General features: G+C 37.8%; 1 protein-coding gene across 1 annotated transcript in view; it reads right to left on the minus strand.

Annotated features, from left to right (window-relative positions):
- Nucleotides 1-11,997, minus strand: part of LOC112162452 (semaphorin-6C) — a gene marked incomplete in the record, with an annotated part of 81,229 nt that overhangs the window by 50,228 nt on the left and 19,004 nt on the right. Inside the window, 3 exon segments of the mRNA XM_024298234.2 lie at nt 2,069-2,146; nt 6,320-6,460; nt 6,546-6,719. Of these exon segments, the coding sequence (XP_024154002.1) occupies nt 2,069-2,146; nt 6,320-6,460; nt 6,546-6,719 (393 nt within the window).

The following is an 11,997-nucleotide window of genomic DNA, read 5'->3' on the forward strand; positions in this document are numbered from 1 at the left end:
CAGCCTCTTGAAATCAGTCAGAGTTCCTGCCGTCTGACAGAGTCAAGAGGGGGAAAAAGTGCAGCACACTCTGACAGAAGCGTCCCGGGATGAGAGCTATCTTATCCAGGGTTTGGCTGATAAGAAAGCTCGGCAAAAACCTGAAGAACTTCAAGGTTTGTTTTATTTATCAGCAACCTTTACTTTGAATAAATCAGAGATTATGTCGCATTTATACTGGTAAGAAAGGAATTAGGAGTGAAGTCATGATGTAGACCAGAGCAGACAAATGACTTTCAACACAGGAGGACAGATAGTGCTGCTGGAGACTAATAACCGTGTTTCCATGGATACAAGGAATTGGATTAAAAGCCTGATCAGGATAAAATGCATCATGAAAACGTGCCATTTACCATGATAAAAATTTCCTTAAGATCCAGATACGTGGACTATGCCGATTGTTGTTTAGTGCGCAGACGCTGTGGGCTCCAGAGGAGGCTTTGGAGCACAAACAGGACCAATCTCTGGATTCAACACCAGAAAATTCTGGAGAACCGTGTGTAAGAGCAGAGCGGCCGAACTCTGTAGCTTCGTGTCTGTAAGCGGTGTTTGTTACAGTGTGCGCTCCAGAGGAGACTTCAAAGCGCGAACACGACCAGGTTGCCGCTCTTCACGAGTGAGTTGGCAGATTCCTGTGAATCGTGTCACAGAGCAGGCAGACTCTGTAGCTTTTCGTCTGTAAGCGGGGAGGATGTTGTGGTTTGCGCCCCAGAGGAGACTTCAGAGAGTCAACAGGACAGACTAGCTGCTAGGGCTGTAACAGGTGCTAGAGTACTCGCGATCTGCTCCTGAAAATTCGAGAACGAATATTTGCGATGTCAAATATCGCTGATATGCACTGTATTTTTGCTCTGAAATGCAGATTAATGTAGAATTTTAAATTTACGAATTAGAAAAAGTCAAAAGAGCTGCGGGACCGTCACAGGAAGTAAACACATCTTCTTGACGGTGAACTTCCGGTTTTCAAAATAAGACTAGTGAGAGCTTTTTTCCGTTCAAAAACTGAGACAGAAGTTCCGCTCACAGACATAACTTCTGAAAAAAAATGAATAAGCTTTATCATCCTTTTTGGTTGTGGTAACTTTCTAAAAGTTGACGTAATTACCGAAACTCCCGCGGATTCTGAAGCGGACAAACGCAGCCTCTCACTGCTGAAAGACGGATGTAATCAACATGAATCAGCTTTGTTATAATCGGATAAAGTTTTACAGGGAACACGTACACATTTAAATTCATTTTGAGCATCTACATGCAGCTAGTGTGCACTTATGTTTAAAAATGTCGATTTTAAACCTAAATTTTGTGTAAAATATCAATTCCTGGGAAAAATATTTGAAAAGAACAAAAAAATATGTTTCAAGAATTTTCAAAGACCCACTCTGATCATCTTTAGATCTATCTTCAAGGTGTTTTCTGTGTTTTTTTAATCTTCTTTATGCCATTTTTAGACAAAAAAGTATCTTTCTTAGAAATTATTTCTGCAGAGTGGCAGGAGTCCATTAGAAATATAAAAAAAATATATTTTTGAGCTTCATTTTCTTTATACATGTCCTCATAATCAGCAAAATACCAAAAGAACATGTTAAAAACACAATTTTCATTAAATTAACTCACTAATAAAAACCTTGTTAACATCTTCCTCTCACTGAACCATAAATAAAACTCCCCTGAACATATTTCCACTTCAGCCAGTCAAGCCGATGCATGAGAGCAGGTGAGGACACGAAATGGAAATGAGCTGGTTACAGTCGGAATATCCTGGGTGTCATTTACATAAAATCTCTGCAAAAGTGACAAAAAAAAACAGTGAGGCATACTGCTGGAAAACCGTCTTCCTTCAAGACCCAGAGGCTCCAGACTGACTGAGAACTTCATTTGAATATTTGGAATTCGTTCTAAACCTCTTGTTGCAGAAAAGGATAAATATGGCCTCTTCGGCACCTCAACGCCCCCAGAACACACTACACTAATGGAGCGGACTCCGATTGTGTCATTTTGTGCGTGGAAGTGGAGAGTGATTGACACGTACTTGAAGCCCGGCGCCACGTTGACGCAGGTTCCAGCGTGGAGCCAGATGCAGTAGGGGTCACGGGAGGCCAAGCAGGCTCTGCGGAGAACCAGGAGGAGAGTTTAGGCGAGTCGGCGCCTCGGCTGCATATTCTTGATAATCCGGAGACAATGGCCGGTCTCTAAACAATAGCTCGCTCTCAAATGGAAGAAAAATTCACCGTTGATGGAGTTCTGCTGATTACATTTGTCCCGAAAATTGCTTCAGATTGCTCTTTGTTCCACTTGACAATTTAGACTTTAATTCAATTTAATTAAAGTTGATTATTTTTAAATGGCCCTTGTAATAACTGGGATTACACAGTCAGCATGTAATGTCCATTATTTTTAAATAGAAATCCAAAAACTTTTCATTCATTAAATCTAATTTTTAAGAGAAAAAAAGTAAATAAATCTATAAAATTGAATCATTAAACACATTTTTCTTCTGTTTATGGATATTGAACTCCTGAAAGTTAAACAGTTTTATTAAACAACTGACCATTTATTTAGTAGCAGAGCTGCCACAAACGATTATTTTAATAGTCGACTAATCATTGATTATTTTTTCAGATTAGTCAATTAATCGGGTCATGCGCAAAATGGATGTAAAACATACATTATTGTCTTTTAACTAACTAAAAACTAGATATGAAACTAGATAAACAAACCCACACAGCCGTAACAAAACCATCTCCTGAAATAATTACTAATGTGAATGCTGTAAGCTGAATTTGGCCGCTGAAGACTCTAGTGGCGATAGCTGAAGATGCTGAAATTTGATAGCTGAAAACACTGAAGCTGAGAGCTGAAAACGCTGAAGTTGATAGCTGAAAACGCTGAAGCTGATAGCCTGTTAAAATATTTGTTAAATGCCAAATTAGCCTAAAAAACTGAAAAAGGTTAGCCAAAATAGCTAGCATGTAGCTGAAATATTAGCCGAATTCCAAAACAACCTAAAAACTAAAACAAGAGGCCCAAGTTAGCCTAAATAGCTAGCTTGTAGAAGAAATATTAGCTACACTCCCAAATAGCCACACAAACAAAAAATCCTAAATTAGCCAGAATAGCTAGCATGCAGCTGAAATATTAGCTAAACTCTACATTTGCCCCCACCCCCCAAAAAATGTAAACATCCTAAATTAGCCAAAATAGCTAGCATGCAGCTGAACTATTAGCTAAACTCCAAATTAGCCCAAAGAAACAACAAAAAAGAAGCCCAAATTAGCCAAGATAGCTAGCATGCAGCTGAAATATTAGCTGAACTCAAATTAAACCTAAAAAAAATAAATAAAAAAAAACTGAAAAAAAATCCTAAATTAGCCAGAATAGCTAGCATGTAGCTGAAATATTAGCTAAACTCTAACATAGCCAAAAAAACCTTAATAAATACCAAAATAGCTTTCAACTTTACTACACTCTGACCCCATATAATATAAAGTAATGACTAATTGACCATTAAATTAGTCGTCGATTATTTTAATGGTCGATTAGTCGTCGATTAGTCGACTAATCATGTCAGTCCTATTTAGTACCCACAAATGAAGTAGTATTTCTACACCAAAAAAGAGCCAAAATGATTGTTTTCAAGTATTTTTCCAGCATACATCTTCATTCATTTCTGAATAAGGAGAAACTGACCAAAAACGATTTGTTTGGCCTAAAAATATAAGTAATTAAACAAATAATGCAGCCTTTACAGCAGGATGGGCGAACTCTTAAATCTGGCCACCAACCTGGAATAAATTATATTAATAATCCATATTAATGTTTAATTTCCCTGTAATTCTGGGGTCTCTCCACAGATGGCGCTTTCCAGATAAATGTCCCGCAGGAACATCAACCTATTAATGGAATTGCCACCAAATCGAGATCAAAAACTCTGTTTTTAAGTCAAGGTCCGACTGTATGAGAAGAACCAAGATCTTTAGATCTTCTGCTGCATCGGATCAACTTCCTGGGAGGAAAAGGCTTATTAATAACAAATATCATTAAAAAAATGAACTAAAGCACTCACTCTGATCATTTTTCATCTATTTTCAAAGAGTTCCCAAATGATTAATTATGATTTTGTCATTATTAGCCAAAATACTAGAAAAATAGGAGTTGTAGTGGGAACCGTTGGCCAGGACAACCCCGCCCCCTCTTTACCGGTGAGAGCTCTCCGTTTACACCCTCTCCCAAGAGCCTACAGCCCCTCACAACCCAAAATTACAGGTGCAACCAAAATGGCGAGCAGTAATGAAGCTTTGAGTCATTTCAGATCAGGAAATTGAATACTCACATGGATGGATTTGTCTACAAGTGGATCAGAATGTCAGAATGGAGCTTCAGCTCTTTTCTAATGACATTTTTCCTCTGCTCCTAATTCAAAATTTAAATAAAGGAATATTCAGAAACACAATATGGAGCCTACATTTCTTAATGTATGTCGTATATCAGTGGAAAAATGCGACAAAGACATTAAAACCACCATCAGAGTGGATCTTTAAAAAAATAAATCCGTAAGAGCAGGAATCAAAACAAAGCTTTATAATAAAAAAATATAAAAATCAAGAATTGTTATGTAACATTTTGCTTCTACTTTATTCTAAGTTGACAAATTTAACAGTAAAAGAGCCATTTGGGCTCATTTTTACTGATCAGAACCGAGAAGGAGCTGCATAGTTTTACTTTAGCCTTTAAGAAATACGGATTTGCATTCATGACCGTCTTATTTTTAAATAATAAATATGAATTATGTCTACTTTTGGCACAAACAAAAGCAAAAATATTAAAAGAACCTAGCATTTCTCAAAATTAGATTTTTTCTATTATTATTTTCAAAATAAATGTGTGCTTTTAACTCATAAAAGATCATTTTGCTTTGCATATAAAATCTGTTCATTCTGGAGGGAAAGTTGAGCAAACTAAACATATTCAGGTCAACAGGATGTAAAAACCTACAAAGTTTATCATCTATGTGAACCTCAGACATCATTTAACGAATCTAAATTAAATAAATGCTAATAAAGTAATCCTTACTTTAAAGAATTGCTATTTTATTTCTCCATCTTTGTGGTTTTTGTTTTTTTTTTTCATTAAAAGTTCGATAAACTGTTTATTTTGGATAAAAAAGAGGCTCCTCCCCAAAGAAATGCAGTTTAGAGAGCGTTGATAACTGTTACGCTTCCATAAAGAAATCCACAGAACTCCATTAAGAGGAGGTCGCGCCCCCAGTGCAAGACGACCGACCAAAAAGTGTGTCAGGCCTCCACAGGCGGGAAGCGACTCAACTCCATCCAAATATCCTAATTATTTGGGAAAAGGTCCAGCTGATGTGCACTTGTGAACAGCTTAGCCAGAAGACAAAACCCGACGTTTGTGTTTGTGTGCCGGATCCAGGAAGTCTCTGTGCGCCACATTGAACTGGTTAGTATTCAGTTATCGCTCCGTGATTAAAATGATGAATACTGTGTGTGTACGCGTTCATATTCACTGATGAATCTGCCCTAATTTGGGAATTGAACTCTATTCTTTTCAGGGAAGTGAAATCTCTATTTCACCCCTTAAATCCTCATTCACCAGACTAACCACATAACGGCTACAAGCTCCCAAATTAAACCCAATGTAGAGCGTTAAAGAGATTCTAATCACACGCACTTCTTCGGAGTTAATAAGTCGTTTCATTCTTCTATTAAAAACAGCTTATTTGTTCTTCTGATATAAACGACTTAACGCCGATTAAATCAGACCTGCACACCTGTCTGCTCCTTTTCTGCATTTGTCAGCAGCTCGTTTCTATCAAATATGAAATTGCGTGAATTGGGTTTGCGCAATTTCAGCGACCGCATTCAGCAAAAAGCATTCACGCTCGCATTATCGCAGGCAATGCTACTTTTTGATGTGGAGTTGTCACTTGCTATAATGCAGATTAAATGTCCTGGTCTCGCTTTTATAGAGTTATTTTTGGTGAAATTTGCATGATTTTTTTTTTTTAATTGGCACATTGTGTTCTGCATTCTGATTGGCTGTAGACCGTATCAATTAATCTCTCCTTGTCGTGTCTCCTATACAGAAACCATACAGTTTCCCTAATTTTTTTTTGTTTTAACTCTAAAATAAGTATAAGGTTTTCAGCTATTTAGCTGCAATAAATAAGGGACCACCGTAGTATCTTGAGACAAACTTGGTTGTAAACATCTGCTTCATACCTAGACTCGATTGACTCTAACCCCAATGTGTGAATTCTTACGTTTTGCAGGCGCCATGTTTGGTGCAGCGGCTGAGCGGCACTCTGATGACGCAGCTGCTGAAGGCCACAAACAGGGCGTGGTGGTCCTTGTCCAGCTCCAATCCCAGAACCCTCCTGTCCTCCTGACCCTGAACATTACACCTGGAGAGACACGGACATCAGGTTGATTTGCTGCTGTCGCTCCAGCAGCTACGAGACAAGAGAAACGACTAAGTTAATGAAATACTTTGCAGGGTTGTAGACGTCTATGTCCTCCAGGAGCTTGGACCCGAAGCTGTCGTTTGGATGTGTACTGGCCAGAACTTTTAGCACTCGCCCATCATCAGATCCCAAGAACATCACAGTTCGATCCTTATTGGGACCGGCAGAAACATCCACCACAATCTGAGTTAATTTGGACCTAAAAAAAAAAAAAAAAAATTAAAAAAGATTTTAAATAATTTACAACAAATGATTCTTCACTTTTCTGGTAAAACATTTTGTGTTACGAACATCTAAAGGGAAATGTTGCATCAATGAAGGTCGGGTAACACAACAGGACAGTTGGAGGCCGACATTGACAGTGACAGTGAGGTTAGCTTAGCTTGAGGTTAGCTTGAGGTTAGCTTGAGGTTAGCGTGAGGTTAGCTTGAGGTTAGCTTGAGGTTAGCCTGAGGTTAGCTTGCGGTTAGCTTGAGGTTAGCTTGAGGATATCTTGAGCTTAGCTTGAGCTTAGCTTGAGGTTATCTTGAGATTAGCTTGAGTTTAGCTTGAGGTTAGCTTGAGGTTATCTTGAGGTCATCTTGAGGTCATCTTGAGGTTAGCTTGAGGTTAGCTTGAGGTTAGCTTGAGGTTAGCTTGAGGTTAGCTTGAGGATATCTTGAGGTTATCTTGAGGTTAGCTTGAGATTAGCTTGAGGCTATCTTGATGTTAGGTTGAGGTTAGCTTGAGGTTAGCTTGAGGTTATCTTGAGGTTAGCTTGAGATTAGCTTGAGGCTATCTTGATGTTAGCTTGAGGTTAGCTTGAGGTTTGCTAGAGGTAGCGTCTCCTCAACCTTCTCCCAAAGCAGGCGCTCAGACTAAAGGGAACCCGTGTCTGAGTTGTAAAATGATGTTAGCATCAAAAGCTAATAAAGGCTAACGCATTAAGCTAGCAATCCTGAGTGAAAAGTTCATTGCAAATCCATCACCAGGACAGAGTTCGCTGGACACAATCTCCATTATGCTCAAACACTATTCCCTAACTTCCAAGTCCACTGGAAAGTTGTGTAAACGAGTAGATTTTTGACAACGGAAAGCAAAATGCTAAAGCTAACACGATAACGGCCGACCGTTACAGAATCAAGAGTGGGCGGGGCTTATATTGGAGCTGCAGAGCATGAAGACATGAAACTTCTGAAATGACATGGAACTAACACCAGTTGACCAACCACAAAATTCAACTGTAATACCTCGTTTCAACCTGTAGGGGGCAGCACACAGACAATTCCTTCGACTCCTCCATTTAAAGGGGCATTTGTAGTGAGAGTGGCGTCCAAAACATGTTTTTTCTGAGACCCCACCGTCCAAGCGGAGGGTACAAGAGCAATCCGTTACCGGGGTAAACCGCGAAAGTAATGACTTTTGTTGTAGCGTGACCTTTTTAAAGTTATAAAACCGCCGTTGTTATGGATATTCAAGCTAGCTAGAAGCTCCGCGCTAACGCTAGCTGATGTCATCAGGGGAGAGTGACGTCAGAATTCGGAGAATCTATTTCATTTGGAGGGTTATATGTAGGGGTAGGGAGAAGGGACAAATTCAGACTTAGAGTATCATTTCAAGAATTAAACAATTTTGTTTTAAATCGTCAATAATGTGGCAACAGACAGCCCCATTTATAGAGGTCAACAGCCAAAAAAGTTGATTTAAGTGTTTCTGGTAGGGAAAAAGATTGAATTTGTCACAAAAAAGGAAAATAATTTTGCGTCTTTTGTAAAAAATGAAATAAAAATCCAAATGAATGAAAGTGAGATATCAAGAACACTCTTTTAATAAACTTTGGGATCCATAATGTTTCTGTTTACGCTTTTCCTGGTTCTTTATGATATTAATCCAAAAACATTAAAAATATTAAATCAACATTTAGAGTTGGGACTAACAAAATTAGGATTGGCCCGGACCCGTTCCCCCCCACGTCGTCCCTTTGACGTCCGCATGATCATTTTCTGGGTCGGTGTGAACTTTGGCACAGAGGCTAATTTGACCACGGAATTAGGAATTGCATTTCTATTTCAGACTGGTAATTAGAATCCATCAAAAACTCATTTCAGATCTGCAGATGAAGATTAAAAAGGTCAGATTTTCAGAGGAAGACGAAACAAAAACTTCCTTCGAGCCGACAGTTAATCTTATCCGATGCAGATGATTATCCTCCAGAGTTTAGGTCGGGATGCTTCTTTGTTTTCCAATTTTTTAAATTTAGTTCGCCTGGATACACTTCACTTTTCTGACCTTTCAGGTTTGGGAGTGTTTAGTGTTTGTTCTCGTCTTTGAGAGATGAAGAACGCAGCTGCTCACAGCAGACGGAGACACTTTTGGTCGTCTGAAGAGAAAAGATTCCATTGATTTCAGATTCATTTCGCCACAGTCGGTTAACTAGATAAAGGACAGAAAATGATCGGAATGGGTTGGGTTTTAGTGAAATAAGTAAGCCTCCTAATCTGCTGCTCTACCTTCTCGCATCCATATCTATAATTTGAAAGGACATTTAGAGGAAATAAAACTGAACAAATTGTTCCACCTTAAGATAAATCAAAAATAATGAAAGAACGACGATCTTAAATCATGTTTGCAGATGATACTGTCATTTATGGAAAGGGTCAAATCCACAGAAGAGAAGGTTTATATAAGAAAAAAAAGATATAAATAAAATAGATGGGTGTAAATGGGAGGAACCAAAGCAGACAGATGGGGTTAACCCTTTAAACTTTGTCCAGTTTTGTCATTTTTTTGACTAACTTAGCAGATCTACAGTGGAGAAAAGCAGTTTTGGGCTGATATGTGATACTTTACATTAGTAATATAATTAAGTTTCTTAAAAAAGTGAAAATTTTAGAGTTTTGGACTGTAAATTATTTCAATTTGGGGAGTTTTGACTGTTGACGATTAATAAGTACTTCATTATACCACCAGACATGTGATATGTATAATGATATATAAAATAATTTAATGTTTTGCAATCAATAAATCTTTGTTCTTTAATTTGAAATTGGAGTGCTAAAGTATAAATTACTTAACTTAGAAGTTAATATGCAAACTATCTTTTTTATTCAAATGTTTTATTTTTCCAATCACGACTAATCATCCCAAGTTTGATTTATTCATGTATAAATATGTATTTTTGATTTGATTCTTCTTTTTTTTAATTATTTTTATGCTTTAGACTAAATCCAATTCCAAAAAATTTGGCAAATTTGCGCTTTTTTCTGCGTCAGAATCCGGTAGAATTACGATTACTGCATACAGGATCAAATAATTACAGCATATTTAAAAGTGTGTCTTATTTCTGTGTCACCAATGACATCTTTGGTATTAAAGGGAAAAAAACAACATGAGTAAAGGAGAAGACTTTTAGAGGTGACGTCATTGTGGTGATTTTCAACAGTTTGGAAACCACTTCCAATGAAAAGTCCATGTAAACGCGCATATATGCTAATTTAGAGCTTCTGTGTTCAGAACTGAACGCCAGAGTTTAAGTTCCTTTTCGGGCTCTACGTACAAAATACAGGACCATTGAGCGTGGATGACAAGTTGAACCAGGTTGTACTTTGACCAATCAGGGATTCGGGTTTGCATCTTGAATATTAGCAGTTTGTACAGAATCCTTAATAGATCAGAATAGAGCTGTGAGAGAAATAATCTAGAGCAAGATTCACAATTTTACACCAACCTGTCAGAACATCCATTCGTACTGGGGGGTATAAGTCAAAGTTAAATTTAAGACTTTTTAAGACCTTGTATATGAAAATTTAAGACAAATTTCTCTGCCTAATTTCCAGCCACATAGACTAAGAAAAAACTAAATGTAAACGGAGTAATTTAATCAATTTAAGCTCAAATTTTAGCAATTAAGAGAAATTGTTGGCGTCCAACATGCTTCACTTACACAATCATGGTTAAAAAAAATAAACTTTAGACCTGCACAATTTTAAGACATCAAAATTTAAGACTTAAGGTTTTGTTTCCAAGTGTTCAAATTCAAGGTTTTTAAGACGTTTTAAGACCGTGTGGGAACCCTGAAAAATACTAAACACTGAATGCAATATTTTAAGAGAACTAAACCCGTAACAGTTATTTTCTTTACTATAAAATTAGACATTAAAGTTGCCAAATACTAAAGTTAAATGAATCTTTTGGTGGAAGGAAGTTTAAAAAAGCAAAAGCACCATCCTATAGAATAATGTTGGATTTTCAGTTTATAAACTGAAAAAAAGCAAAATGTGCAACAGGAAGTAGACAAATTTTCAAAATAAAAGCTGGTGAAGTAAAACTATAAGTTCCATTTACTGACGTAAGTTAAAAAAAAAAAAAAAGAAGAAGTATTTGCCTTAACACTGGAGTAGCTCCAACGTTTATATTCTTTCGACTATAATAATTATTTAACCGATGATGCAATTAACGTAATTTCAGCAGATTCTGAAGTGGAGAAAAGCATCCTCAAACATATTAAAGCTGAGAATCGTTGAGCTGGATTTGTGAATCGAATTTATGACATTTTTTTAGTCCCATTGAAAATGACTAGGATGTTTTTTTCAATTTAAAACAATAAAATCATAAAGTGAGTTCAGGACATTTACTAATGCAAATTTTGCACTTTTTTAACGTAATTCTTCAAATATTTGTGCACTTTTTGCAAATTATGCAATTTTATTTCAAAATGTTCATCCTGTTAAGGAGATTATTGCTACTGAGGTTTTTAAGGCGGATTCTGAGGTGGAAGGAAGTTTAAAAAAGGCGAAGGGACCACCCTGACTTCAGAGTAAAAGAGTAAAATCCTCGACTGTTATCTATTTTTTACTCATCTCAAAAATAATTTTCTACCGAGTTTAATTTAGAACCTTTATTTTGGGAGCATGACTTTTCAGAAATCGTTTTGCAGCAGCCGTCACGGTGCAGCATCTGCTCTACGCTGAAGATGACCATGATGAGATCCGCCACAACCGTCCCAACATCCACGCGACCATCCAAATACCTGCTGGAGGTCCTGGTGAAGCATGGGCGGTCGTTAACGGAGGAAACGGCTTCGTCCATCAAAGGGTAGGACTTGATGAAAGTCAGCATCTCATCTGGGAACTCGACAGAGGATTTATAGTCTGACGCTGGACCATCACCTGCACAGGTACCAGGTCTGGGACGAGAACAAACAACAACAAACTGGATCAGCTAAGTCCAAAGTGGTCGACATCTCAACGTGAAGTGAAGCCCCGCCCCCTCACCTTGGTCTGGGAACCTGCTCCTCAGGTACTGGAGTCCACGACGAGTCGCTGGTCCTCTGCTCCTTGAACTTCCCGTTGAAGACTCTTTCTATGTCGTCCATGTAGAAAGCACAAACTGCAGAGCCTGGGATGCTGGAGAAAAGACAAAAACATCGTTTAGTTCTGCTCACCCCTAAAAAAACACTTTTAAACAATCTAAACTCAAATCGGATTCAGTTCAGGAGA

Source organism: Oryzias melastigma, linkage group LG11 (assembly GCF_002922805.2).
Source record: "Oryzias melastigma strain HK-1 linkage group LG11, ASM292280v2, whole genome shotgun sequence".
NCBI lineage: Eukaryota > Metazoa > Chordata > Actinopteri > Beloniformes > Adrianichthyidae > Oryzias > Oryzias melastigma.